Source organism: Bombina bombina, chromosome 7 (assembly GCF_027579735.1).
Source record: "Bombina bombina isolate aBomBom1 chromosome 7, aBomBom1.pri, whole genome shotgun sequence".
Taxonomy (NCBI): Eukaryota; Metazoa; Chordata; class Amphibia; order Anura; family Bombinatoridae; genus Bombina; species Bombina bombina.
Genome location: NC_069505.1, coordinates 439,689,664 through 439,704,383, shown reverse-complemented (window position 1 = coordinate 439,704,383; position 14,720 = coordinate 439,689,664). Strand labels below are relative to the sequence as shown.

Below are 14,720 nucleotides of genomic sequence, written 5' to 3'. Positions count from 1 at the left end.
AAGCCTGTTTACAAACCAGTGGCTCCGCCATGGAGTCTAAATCTAGTTCTTTCAGTTCTTCAAGGGATTCCGTTTGAACCCTTACATTCCATAGATATTAAGTTGTTATCTTGGAAAGTTTTGTTTTTGGTAGCCATCTCTTCTGCTCGAAGAGTCTCAGAATTATCTGCCTTGCAGTGTGATTCACCTTACCTGGTGTTCCACGCAGATAAGGTAGTTTTGCGTACCAAACCTGGTTTCTCCAACATTGGTGTGTCCGGTCCACGGCGTCATCCATTACTTGTGGGAATATTCTCTTCCCCAACAGGAAATGGCAAAGAGCACAGCAAAAGCTGTCCATATAGCCCCTCCTTGGCCCCGCCCCCCAGTCATTCTCTTTGCCGCTCTGAACAAGTAGCATCTCCACGGAGATGGTGAAGAGTATGTGGTGTTTAGTTGTAGTTTTTTATTCTTCTATCAAAAGTTTGTTATTTTGAAATGGTACTGGTATGTACTATTTACTCTGAAACAGAAAGAGATGAAGAGTTCTGTTTAAAAGAGGAGTATGATTTTAGCAGCAGTAACTAAAATCAATTGCCGTTCCCACGCAGGACTGTTGAGCCTAGAGAACTTCAGTTGGGGGGAACAGTTTGCAGACTTTTCTGCTCAAGGTATGACTAGCCATTTTTCTAACAAGACTGTGTAATGTTGGAAGGCTGTCATTTTCACTCATGGGGATCGGTAAGCCATTTTCTTAGACTCAGACAGAATAAAGGGCTTATTATGGGCTAATAACTGGTGGACACTTTTAAGGGCTAAATCGATTGTTTATTTAAGTGATTATTAAGGTTTTGAAGTGGATTTCAAACTTTTTAATATTTGGGGAACGTTTTTATCGCCAGGCACTAGTTAAGACACCTTCCCAGTCAGGAAGGGCCTTTCTCTGTAGTAGGCAGAGCCTCATTTTCGCGCCATTATTGCGCAGTTTCTTTTCAGTGCAGTGCATGCAGCTGCATGTGAGAGGGTCTGGTATCCACAGAAAACGTTTCTAGAAGGCTGGAATTGGTATCGTATACCCCCCTGGGATAAGTGATGTCGCAGCAAAGGCTGTGGCTTGGACTGTAGTGGGGTTAAATTGCAAACGGCTCCGGTTTCCGCATTTAAAAGTTGGGGTGCAATACTTTGAATGCATTAAGACACTGTGGTGAAATTTGGTAAAGTTTGGATAATTCCTTCATAGTTTTTCACATATTCAGTAATAAAGTGTGCCCTGTTTAACATTTAAAGAGACAGTAACGGTTTTGTTTAAAAACGGTTTTTGTGCTTTATTAACCAGTTTAAGCCTGTTTAACATGTCTGTACCTTCAGATAAGTCATGTTCTGTATGTATGGAGGCCAAGGTGCTTACTCCAAATGTATGTGATAATTGTGCCATGGCGTCCAAACAAAGTAAGGACAGTACTGTCACATTTAGTAAGGTTGCCCAGGATGATTCCTCAGATGAAGGAAGTAGGGATAGTTCTGCATCCTCTCCTTCTGTGTCTATACCAGTTATGCCCGCGCAGGCGACCCCTAGTACTTCTAGCGTGCCAATGCTTGTTACTATGCAACAATTGACGGCAGTAATGGATAACTCCATAGCTAATATCTTATCCAAAATGCCAGCATTTCAGAGAAAGTGCGATTGCTCAGTTTTAAACACTGTAGAGCAGGAGGGCGCTGATGATTTATCTGTCATACCCTCACACCAGTCTGAAGTGGCAGTGAGGGAGGGTTTGTCAGATGGAGAAATTTCTGATACAGGAAGAATTTCTCAGCAGGCAGAACCTGATGTTGTGACATTTAAATTTAAATTAGAGCATCTCCGCGCATTACTTAAGGAGGTGCTATCTACTCTGGATGATTGTGACAATCTGGTCATCCCAGAAAAATTGTGCAAGATGGACAAGTTCCTAGAGGTCCCGGTGCACCCTGATGCCTTTCCGATACCTAAAAGGGTGGCGGACATAGTGAATAAGGAGTGGTAGAAGCCAGGCATACCTTTTGTCCCTCCTCCTATATTTAAGAAATTGTTCCCCATGGTTGACCCCAGGAAGGACACATGGCAAACAGTCCCTAAGGTCGAGGGGGCGGTTTCTACTCTAGCCAAACGCACGACCATTCCCATTGAGGACAATTGTGCTTTCAAAGATCCTATGGATAAAAAATTGGAGGGTTTGCTTAAAAAGAATTTTGTACAGCAAGGATACCTCCTTCAACCTATTTCGTGCATTATTCCTGTCACTACAGCGGCGTGGTTCTGGTTCGAGGAACTGGAAAAGTCGCTCAGTAGGGAGACTCCATATGAGGAGGTCATGGACAGAATTCACGCACTTAAGTTAGCTAATTCTTTTATTTTAGACGCCGCTTTGCAGTTAGCGAAATTAGCGGCGAAAAATTCAGGGTTTGCAATTGGGGCGCGTAGAGCGCTCTGGCTAAAGTCTTGGTCGGCGGATGTATCTTCCAAGACAAAATTGCTTAATATTCCTTTCAAGGGTAAGACCCTTTTTGGGCCAGAATTGAAGGAAATTATTTCAGATATCACTGGGGGAAAGGGCCATGCCCTCCCACAAGATAGGCCTTTCAAGGCTAAGAATAAGTCCAATTTTCGTTCCTTTCGCAACTTCAGGAACGGACCGGCTTCTAACTCTGCTTCCTCTAGACAAGAGGGTAACGCTTCCCAGACTAAACCAGCTTGGAAACCAATGCAAGGTTGTAACAAGGGTAAACAAGCCAAGAAGCCTGCTGCTGCTACCAAAACAGCATGAAGGGGTAGCCCCCGATCCGGGACCGGATCTAGTAGGGGGCAGACTCTCTCTCTTTGCTCAGACTTGGGCAAGAGATGTTCAGGATCCCTGGACACTAGAAATAGTCTCTCAGGGTTATCTTCTAGAATTCAAGGAACTACCCCCAAGGGGAAGGTTCCACATTTCTCACTTATCTTCAAACCAAATAAAGAGACAGGCATTCTTACATTGTGTAGAAGACCTGTTAAAGATGGGAGTGATACACCCAGTTCCATCAAGGTCAGGGGTTTTACTCAAATCTGTTTGTAGTTCCCAAAAAAGAGGGAACATTCAGACCAATTCTGAATTTATAAATTCTAAACAAATTTCTCAGAGTTCCATCGTTCAAAATGGAAACCATTCGAACAATTTTACCTGCAATCCAGGAGGGTCAATTTATGACTTCCGTGGATTTAAAGGATGCGTATCTACATATTCCTATCCACAAAGATCATCATCAGTTCCTAAGGTTCGCCTTTCTGGACAAACATTATCAGTTCGTGGCTCTTCCATTCGGACTAGCCACTGCTCCCAGAATTTTCACAAAAGTGCTCGGGTCCCTTCTAGCGGTTCTAAGACCAAGGGGCATTGCAGTGGCACCTTACCTGGACGACATTCTAATTCAAGCGTCGTCTCTTTCCAACGCAAAGGCTCATACAGACATCGTTCTAGCCTTTCTCAGATCTCACGGGTGGAAGGTGAACGTAGAAAGGAGTTCCCTGTATCCGTCGACAAGAGTTCCCTTTTTGGGAACAATAATAGATTCTTTAGAAATGAAGATCTTCTTGACAGAAGTCAGAAACGCTTGTCAAGTTCTTCTCTCTATTCTACAGCCTTCCATAGCTCAGTGCATGGAAGTAGTAGGGTTGATGGTGGCAGCAATGGATATAGTTCCTTTTGCTTGAATTCATCTAAGACCATTACAACTGTGCATGCTCAAGCAGTGGAATGGGGATTATACAGACTTGTCCCCAAAGATTCAAGTAGACCAGATAACCAGAGACTCACTCCGTTGGTGGTTGTCCCAGGATCACCTTTCTCAGGGAATGAGTTTCCGCAGACCAAAGTGGGTCATTGTCACGACCGACGCCAGTCTATTAGGCTGGGGCGCGGTCTGGGACTCCCTGAAAGCTCAGGGTCTATGGTCTCGGGAAGAGTCTCTTCTTCCGATAAACATCCTGGAACTGAGAGCGATATTCAATGCTCTCCAGGCTTGGCCTCAACTAGCGAAGGCCGGATTCATAAGATTCCAGTCAGACAACATGACGACTGTAGCTTACATCAATCATCAGGGGGGAACAAAGAGTTCCTTGGCGATGAGAGAGGTATCCAAAACCATCAAATGGGCGGAGGAACACTCCTGCCACCTATCTGCAATCCACATTCCAGGGGTAGACAACTGGGAGGCGGATTACCTGAGTCGTCAGACTTTCCATCCGGGGGAGTGGGAACTCCACCCGGAGGTGTTTGCCCAGTTGACTCAATTATGGGGCATTCCAGACATGGATCTGATGGCGTCCTGTCAGAACTTCAAGGTTCCTTGCTACGGGTCCAGATCCAGGGATCCCAAGGCGACTCTAGTGGATGCGCCTTGGTTGTTCAACCTAGCTTATGCGTTTCCACCGTTCCCTCTGCTCCCCAGGCTTGTAGCCAGGATCAAACAGGAGAAGGCCTCGGTGATTCTGATAGCTCCTGCGTGGCCGCGCAGGACTTGGTATGCAGACCTGGTGAATATGTCATCGGCTCCACCATGGAAGCTACCTTTGAGACAGGATCTTCTAATACAAGGTCCATTCGAACATCCAAATCTATTTTCTCTACAGCTGACTGCTTGGAAATTGAACGTTTGATTTTATCCAAGCGTGGGTTTTCAGATTATGTGATAGATACTCTGGTCCAAGCCAGAAAACCTGTGACTAGAAAGATTTACCATAAAATATGGAAAAGATATATCTGTTGGTGTGAATCCAAGGGATTCTCCTGGAGTAAGATTAAAATTCCTAAGATCCTCTCCTTTCTTCAAGAGGGTTTGGATAAGGGATTGTCAGCGAGTTCTCTAAAAGGACAGATTTCTGCTTTATCTGTCTTGTTACACAAACGACTGGCAGCTGTGCCAGATATACAAGCTTTTGTACAGGCTTTGGTCAGAATCAAGCCTGTTTACAGACCTTTGACTCCTCCTTGGAGTCTAAATTTAGTTCTTTCAGTTCTTCAAGGGGTTCCGTTTGAACCTCTACATTCCATAGATATCAAGTTACTATCTTGGAAAGTTCTGTTTTTGGTTGCTATTTCTTCTGCAAGAAGAGTTTCTGAATTATCTGCTTTGCAGTGTAATCCACCCTATCTGGTGTTCCATGCAGATAAGGTCGTTTTGCGTACTAAGCCTGGTTTTCTTCCGAAAGTTGTTTCCAACAGGAATATTAACCAGGAAATAGTTGTTCCTTCTCTGTGTCCGAATCCAGTTTCAAAGAAGGAACGTTTGTTACACAATTTAGATGTAGTTCGTGCTTTAAAGTTCTATTTAGAAGCAACTAAGGATTTTAGACAAACCTCATCTTTGTTTGTCGTTTACTCTGGTAAGAGGAGAGGACAAAAAGCTACGGCTACCTCTCTGTCTTTCTGGCTGAAAAGCATTATCCGATTGGCTTATGAGACTGCCGGACGGCAGCCTCCTGAACGAATCACAGCTCACTCCACTAGAGCTGTGGCTTCCACATGGGCCTTCAAGAACGAGGCTTCTGTTGATCAGATATGTAAGGCAGCGACTTGGTCTTCTCTGCACACTTTTGCCAAATTTTACAAATTTGATACTTTTGCTTCTTCGGAGGCTGTTTTTGGGAGAAAGGTCTTGCAAGCCGTGGTGTCTTCCGTTTAGGTAACCTTATTTGCTCCCTCCCTTCATCCGTGTCCTAAGCTTTGGTATTGGTTCCCACAAGTAATGGATGACGCCGTGGACCGGACACACCAATGTTGGAGAAAACAGAATTTATGCTTACCCGATAAATTACTTTCTCCAACGGTGTGTCCGGTCCACGGCCCGCCCTGGTTTTTTAATCAGGTTTGAAAACTTTCTTTCTCTATACACTACAGTCACCACGGCACCCTATAGTTTCTCCTTTTTTTCTCCTAACCATCGGTCGAATGACTGGGGGGGCGGAGCCAAGGAGGGGCTATATGGACAGCTTTTGCTGTGCTCTTTGCCATTTCCTGTTGGGGAAGAGAATATTCCCACAAGTAATGGATGACGCCGTGGACCGGACACACCGTTGGAGAAAGTAATTTATCAGGTAAGTATAAATTCTGTTTTTCTTCCTAAAGTTGTTTCTAACAAGAATATTAACCAGGAAATAGTTGTTCCTTCTCTGTGTCCTAATCCTTCTTCGAAGAAGGAACGTCTATTACACAATCTTGATGTAGTTCGTGCTTTAAAGTTCTATTTACAAGCAACTAAGGATTTCAGACAAACATCTTCCCTGTTTGTTATCTATTCTGTTAAGAGGAGAGGTCAGAAAGCGACTGCTACCTCTTTCCTTTTGGCTGAATAGCATCATCCTTTTGGCCTATGAGACTGCTGGCCAGCAGCCTCCTGAAACTGTTACTGCTCTTTCTACCAGAGCAGTGGCTTCCACATGGGCTTTTAAAAATGAGGCTTCTGTTAAACAGATTTGCAAGGCAGCAACTTGGTCTTCACTGCATATTTTTTCAAAATTTTACAAATTCAATACTTTTGCTTCTTCAGAGGCTATTTTTGGGAGAAAGGTTTTGCAAGCAGTGGTGCCTTCCGTTTAAGGTACCTGTCTTGTTCCCTCCCTTCATCCGTGTCCTAAAGCTTTGGTATTGGTATCCCACAAGTAAAGGATGAATCCGTGGACTGGATACACCTTACAAGAGAAAACAGAATTTATGTTTACCTGATAAATTTCTTTCTCTTGTGGTGTATCCAGTCCACGGCCCGCTCTGGTAAAAAATGTTTTGTTTAAACTACAGTCACCACTGCACCCTATGGTTTCTCCTTTTTCTTCCTAACCTTTGGTCGAATGACTGGGGGGTGGAGCTAGAGGGGGAGCTATATGGACAGCTTTGCTGTGTGCTCTCTTTGCCACTTCCTGTAGGGAAGGAGAATATCCCACAAGTAAAGGATGAATCCGTGGACTGGATACACCACAAGAGAAAGAAATTTATCAGGTAAGCATAAATTCAGTTTTTTCTGACAGAAGTCAGGAAATCAAAGATTTTCGATTCTTGCCTAGCGCTTCAGTCCGCTCCTCGGCCATCAGTGGCTCAGTGCATGGAGGTAATCGGGCTGATGGTGGCGGCAATGGACATCATCCCGTTTGCTCGTTTCCACCTCAGACCTCTGCAGTTAAACATGCTCAGTCAATGGAACGGAGATTATGCAGATTTGTCTCCACAAATACAGCTGGAGTAGGAGACAAGGGATTCTCCTCTTTGGTGGTTGTCTCAGGATCATCTCTCCCAGGGAACCTGCTTTCGCAGACCCTCTTGGGTGATTGTGATAACAGACGCCAGCCTTCTGGGATGGGGAGCAGTCTGGGGCTCTCTAAAGGGTCAGGAAACTTGGACTCAGTCAGAGTCTGTTCTGCCCATAAACATTCTGGAGCTGAGAGCAATCTTCAATGCTCTTCTGGCCTGGCCCCAGTTAGCCTCTGCCCGGTTCATCAGGTTCCAGTCGGACAACATAACTTCAGTGGCTTACATCAATCATCAGGGAGGAAGAGGAGTTCCTTAGCGATGACAGAGGTAGCCAAGATAATTCGGTGGGTGGAGACCCACAATTGCTGTCTGTCTGCAATCCACATCCCAGGGATGGACAACTGGGAGGCGGACTTCCTGAGCAGACATAACCTTTCACCCGGGGGAGTGGGAACTCCATCCGGAAGTGTTTTCCAGCCTGATTCTCAAATGGGGTCAGCCGGAATTGGATCTCATGGCATCTCAGCAGAATGCCAAGTTTCCGAGGTATGGATCGAGGTCAAGGGACCCTCAGGCGGTACTGATAGACGCCCTGGCGGTACCTTGGAATTTCAGTCTTGCATACCTATTTCCTCCGTTCGCTCTTCTTCCTTGGGTCATTGCTCGAATCAAGCAGGAGAGGGCGTCGGTGATCTTCATTGTACCGGCTTGGCCTCACAGGATTTGGTATGCAGATCTGGTGGAAATGTCATCTCTTCCACCTTTAAGACTTCCGTTGATCAAGGACCTTCTACTTCAAGGGCCCTTCCTCCATCCAAATCTAGTTTCTCTGAAGCTGACTGCTTGAAGCGTGAACGCTTAATTTTATCCAAGCAGGGATTTTCAGATTGGGTCATAGAGACCATGATTCAGGCTCGTAAACCTGTGACTAGAAAGGTTTACCACAAGATATGGTGTAAATATCTATATTGGTGTGAATCCAAGGGCTACTCTTGGAGTAGAGTTAGGATTCCTAGAATTCTGTCATTTTTCCAAGAAGGTTTGGAGAAAGGATTATTGGCAAGTTCCCTAAAGGGTCAAATATCTGCCTTGTCTATTTTGTTACATAAACGTCTGGCAAACGTTCCAGACGTGCAGTCGTTTTGTCAGGCCTTGGTCAGCATCAGGCCTGTGTTCAAACCAGTTACTCCTCCCTGGAGTCTTAGTTTAGTTCTTACGGTTCTTTAAGGGGCTCAGTTTGCGCCTATGCATTCCTTAGATATTAAGTTGTTATCTTGGAAAGTTTTTTTTCTTGTTGCTATTTCATCTGCTTGTAGAGTGTCAGAGCTCTTGGCATTACAGTATGAGTCACCTTACCTTATTTTTCATTCGGATAAGGTAGTTTTACGTACAAAGTTAGGGTTTCTCCTTAAAGTAGTTTGACCGGAACATTAATCAGGAGATTGTTGTTCCTTCGTTGTGTCCTAATCCTTCTTCTCAGAAGGAACAGCTTCTGCACAATTTGGACGTTGTCCGTGCTCTAAAATTTTACTTACAGGTGACTAAAGATTTTCGTCAGTCTTCTGCTTTGTTTGTGGTTTTCTCGGGAAAATGTAAGGGACAGAAAGCTACGGCTACTTCTCTTTCTTTCTGGCTGAAGAGTATCATACATTTTGCCTATGAAACTGCTGGACAGCAGCCTCCAGAGAGAGTTATGTCTCATTCCACGAGAGCTGTTTCTTCCTCATGGGCATTCAAGAGTGAAGCTTCTGTGGAACAAATTTGCAAGGCTGCAACTTGGTCCTCTCCACACTTTTTCAAAATTCTATAAATTTGACACTTTTTTCCTCAGCTGAGGCCGCTTTTGGGAGAAATGTTCTTCAAGCAGTGGTGCCTTCCGTTTAGGTTCCCTGTCTTGTCCCTCCCTTATCATCTGTGTACTCTAACTTGGGTATTGATTCCCAATAGTAATTAGATGATCCGTGGACTCACTGTGTCATTAGAAAGAAAAGAAAATTTATGCTTACCTGATAAACTTATTTATTTCTTGACACAATGAGTCCACGGCCGTGGTTGTTGGTATGTTATAAACTTCAGACATCTCTGCACCTTGTTGCTTCCTTTCTCTCCTTTTACTTCGTCGAATGACTGGGGTTAGAGGGAAAGGAGGTGATATTTAACAGCTTTGCTATGGTGCTATTTGCCACCTCCTGCTGGGCAGGAGTGATATTCCCAATAGTAAGTAGATGATCCGTGGACTCATCGTGTCAAGAAAGAAATACATTTATCAGGTAAGCATAAATTTTCTTTTTTTATGTGGCATTTGACGCAGAAATTGCATGCTATGTGCTGTTAATTAATAGTTTAATGGTTTTAATAGAAGTTATGTTTTGTGAGTGCTATACACACACACACACACACACACACACACAGACATACGCACACTGTGCTAACAAACACTCTCCTGCTCTCTCGCACATATACATAAACATACATACGCATACTGTGCTAACAAACACTCTCCTATTCTCTCTCACATATACATACATACACACACTGTGCTAACAAACACTTTCCTGCTCTCTCGCACATATACATACATACACATACTGTGCTAACAAACACTCTCCTATTCTCTCTCACATATACATACATACACACACACACTGTGCTAACAAACACTTTCCTGCTCTCTCGCGCATATACATACATACACACACTGTGCTAACAAACACTTTCCTGCTCTCTCACGCATATACATACATACGCATACTGTGCTAACAAACACTCTCCTATTCTCTCTCACATATACATACATACACACACTGTGCTAACAAACACTTTCCTGCTCTCTCGCACATATACATACATACGCATACTGTGCTAACAAACACTCTCCTATTCTCTCTCACATATACATACATACACACACTGTGCTAACAAACACTTTCCTGCTCTCTCGCGCATATACATACATACGCACACTGTGCTAACAAACACTTTCCTGCTCTCTCACGCATATACATACATACGCATACTGTGCTAACAAACACTCTCCTATTCTCTCTCACATATACATACATACACACACTGTGCTAACAAACACTTTCCTGCTCTCTCGAGCATATACATACATATGCACACTGTGCTAACAAACACTTTCCTGCTCTCTCACACATATACATACGCACACTGTGCTAACAAACACTCTCCTGCTCTCGCACATATACACATACTCATACATACGCATACTGTGCTTACAAACACTCTCCTGCTTTCTCGCAAACACTCATATACAGATATACCCACACTGCTAAGAAACACTCCTGCTCTCTCACACATATACATATACATACATATGCACACTGTGCCAACACTCTCCTGCTCTCTCGCACATATACATATACATACGCATACTGTGCTAACAAACACTCTCCTATTCTCTCTCACATATACATACATACACACACTGTGCTAACAAACACTTTCCTGCTCTCTCGCACATATACATACATACGCATACTGTGCTAACAAACACTCTCCTATTCTCTCTCACATATACATACATACACACACTGTGCTAACAAACACTTTCCTGCTCTCTCGCACATATACATACATACGCATACTGTGCTAACAAACACTCTCCTATTCTCTCTCACATATACATACATACACACACTGTGCTAACAAACACTTTCCTGCTCTCTCGCGCATATACATACATACGCACACTGTGCTAACAAACACTTTCCTGCTCTCTCACGCATATACATACATACGCATACTGTGCTAACAAACACTCTCCTATTCTCTCTCACATATACATACATACACACACTGTGCTAACAAACACTTTCCTGCTCTCTCGAGCATATACATACATATGCACACTGTGCTAACAAACACTTTCCTGCTCTCTCACACATATACATACGCACACTGTGCTAACAAACACTCTCCTGCTCTCGCACATATACACATACTCATACATACGCATACTGTGCTTACAAACACTCTCCTGCTTTCTCGCAAACACTCATATACAGATATACCCACACTGCTAAGAAACACTCCTGCTCTCTCACACATATACATATACATACATATGCACACTGTGCTAACACTCTCCTGCTCTCTCGCACATATACATATACATACGCATACTGTGCTAACAAACACTCTCCTATTCTCTCTCACATATACATACATACACACACTGTGCTAACAAACACTTTCCTGCTCTCTCGCACATATACATACATACACACACTGTGCTAACAAACACTTTCCTGCTCTCTCGCGCATATACATACGCACACTGTGCTAACAAACACTCTCCTGCTCTCGCACATATACACATACTCATACATACGCACACTGTGCTAACAAACACTCTCCTGCTCTCTCACAAACACACATATACATACATACGCATACTGTGCTTACACTCTCCTGCTTTCTCGCACACACTCATATACAGACATACCCACACTGCTAAGAAACACTCCTGCTCTCTCACACATATACATATACATACATATGCACACTGTGCTAACACTCTCCTGCTCTCTCGCACATATACATACATACATACGCACACTGTGCTAACAAACATTCTCCTGCTCTCTCACACACATACAGACATACATACGCACACTGTACTAACAAACACTCTCCTGCTCTCTCGCACACACAGGCATATTTTCTGGGTTGTGCACAGAGTAGCTGCTCTTCCTCAGAGGAGTCGCTCCCTGACTCTCGGCGCTGGCTATCTCACCCACTCGGGAAGCAATTCTTTATAGCGTGCACATGGACAAGCAAAAGTGCTGCACGAGATTCACTGTACAGCTCTCCTAGAAACCCAGGTAAGCAGATGGCTTGTTGGGTGGGGCATACTGATAGTTTTCCCTGAGACTTTTATTTATGTCCTGTCAGACCCCATTGCAGTCTCATCGTACATCACCCTCTTTGCTTTGTACACTGACTTCTTCCTTGTTTTATTTTATTTTAACTTTTCTTCTATGCAGTGGATCCCGTCGCCCAGATTCATCGCACTTTCTGTGAGTCCTTCCTGCAGAAAGCATTATATTTACTGGTGAAACCTGAGGCTAAGTTGTCTGCTGATGAGGAGAGCTGGTAGGAAGTTTTGCTATGAGGGGTGTCCTGGGGGATAATGTGCCAATGGATATATTACTATAAAGCACTAATACATAGCTTAATATCCTTGTAATCAGACTGTTATACGGTAATGCCACTTCTGTACTATAACTAGTTAAATATGTGGACTGATATCATGATTACATGTAATATGTTTGTAACTATTTATTTTTTAAGTATTCCAAGCATTATAATGCCAGGTGTGCATAGTTGGAATGTTACATGCACCCTTGTCTATATATGACTTTCTATAACCTTTGTGACCTCTTGCCTTGACATGGACACACAACTCCTTGGTGACTTGTTGTTGCTCGGGTGCAGTTGGTGACTTGTGAAGGCAGCTGAGCTAAGTAATTGTAGAAGGGGGTGTTCTATTCACATAAATAATTGTCTGTGGCCCTCATTGCAGACTTGTTTCTTTACTCACTTTACAGCGAGTTCTACACTGCCCGCGAGTACCTGAAACTCCTTAGTGGCTTCTCAGACTCTGTGGGGAATGTCGCCTGTCTCCCTCTCAGTGCATCCTCTTCTGGGTTGTCCTCTGCAGGTAAGTCCAAGCCAGGCCTGCAAGCAAAAGCATTGTGACTGGGACATCCCAGGTCATGATCTCATTAAATCTAAGGTATAGGCGGAGCACTGGTCTTAGTCAGAACCTTACAGAATGAGAAAGCAGTGTGACGTATTATAAATTCATTTGTGTTATTGCACCTGGTACTAACGCTGCCTTACTCCTCTGAACACTGTGTCCTTTTTTTGTTTCCTTTTCCAGGCCCAGATCCCATTTGCCGATGGTGGGGCTCTGTATCCTATATGGTCATTGGTTGGTTGCAAGGTGATGATGCTGCAGTAAAATGTCACTTTGTGGATGTTGAAAGGATTCCTAAGCTCCTGGACTCTGAGTACGTGGTCTTACATTTTTTACTCTAGGCTTAATACACTATTCTATCCTACTCACTGCACCACTAATGTTCTCTGTGCTTGTGCTCATACTTTTTTCAGCGCTTTTGCCCAACTGAGAAAGTGTTATGTCACAAGAGAAAAGAACAATTATGCTGACATTGGAATGACCAATACAATTTCTTTTTAATGACACAATGAGTCCACGGATCATCTAATTACTATTGGGAATATCACTCCTGCCCAGCAGGAGGTGGCAAAGAGCACTGCAGCAAAGCTGTTAAATATGACCTCCCTTCCCTCCCAACCAAAATATGACCTCCCTTCCCTCCCAACCAAGTCATTCTCTTTGCCTACGTTAAGAGCAAGGAAGTTGTAAAGTTAGGTGTTAGAAAATATTCTTCAATCAAGAGTTTTTTATTTTTAAAGTAGTACAAGATTGTGCTGCTTTGTCCTAGGGTGTAGCCGTAGTCCATACCAGTCTCTTCAGTAGAGCAGTGGTGGCTTTAGAGCATTGGGAACTTGTGGGACATAATTCTCACTGCACCTCCCATATTCTGATGCTGCCCTACTTCTGTAAAGTCTGAGGGATTTTTCTCAGTCTTTTTTAATTTTGTTCACAGGTCCATGTGAGGGAGAGGACCTCTCAAACCTGGGAACTGCCTTACTGTCGGGCAGACTATGACGTAAGTGTTGACTTATTATCTGGGGGTTTACATCAGGACTCAGAAAAAGTTAGGAACTAAGATCCTTTGCTGTTCTCACATATTCTGAGGAGTGAGGTAACTTCAGAGGGGGAATAGCGTGCAGGTTTTCCTGTAATAAGGTATGTGCAGTTAAAAATATTTTTCTAGGGATGGAATTTGCTAGAAAATGCTGCTGATACCGAAGTAATGTAAGTAAAGCCTTAAATGCAGTGATAGCGACTGGTATCAGGCTTATTAATAGAGATACATACTCTTATAAAAGTGTATTTTAAAACGTTTGCTGGCTTGTTTAATCGTTTTTTATATATGTTTGGTGATGAAACTTATTGGGGCCTAGTTTTTTCCACATGGCTGGCTTGAATTTAGCCTAGAAACAGTTCCCTGAGGCTTTCCACTGTTGTAATATGAGTGGGAGGGGCCTATTTTGGCATTTTTTTGCACAGAAAAAATTAAAGACACAGACATCCAGCTTCTTCCTGCATGATCCAGGACTTCTCTGAAGGGCTCAAAAGGCTTCAAAGTCGTATTGAGGGAGGTAAAAAGCCACAGTAGAGCTGTGGCAGTTGTTGTGACTGTTTAAAAAACGTTTTTGTCATTTGTTATTCCGTTTTTGGTATTAAGGGGTTGATCATCCATTTGCAAGTGGGTGCAATGCTCTGCTTACTTATTACATACACTGTAAAAATAAAAAAATAAAATCTGCATTTTTTCACTGTTATTTCAAAATTTTGGAAAATTT

The 14,720-nt window shown here is 43.4% G+C and overlaps 1 protein-coding gene across 1 annotated transcript in view; it reads left to right on the top strand.

The window, feature by feature from the left end:
• The window catches only part of SREBF2 (sterol regulatory element binding transcription factor 2), a 244,640-nt gene that overhangs the window by 144,522 nt on the left and 85,398 nt on the right, over positions 1-14,720 (top strand). The window contains exons 12-15 of the mRNA XM_053721355.1: positions 11,917-12,085; positions 12,248-12,356; positions 12,812-12,924; positions 13,147-13,276. Coding sequence (XP_053577330.1) covers positions 11,917-12,085; positions 12,248-12,356; positions 12,812-12,924; positions 13,147-13,276 — 521 coding nt within the window. The remainder of the gene's footprint in view (positions 1-11,916; positions 12,086-12,247; positions 12,357-12,811; positions 12,925-13,146; positions 13,277-14,720) is intronic.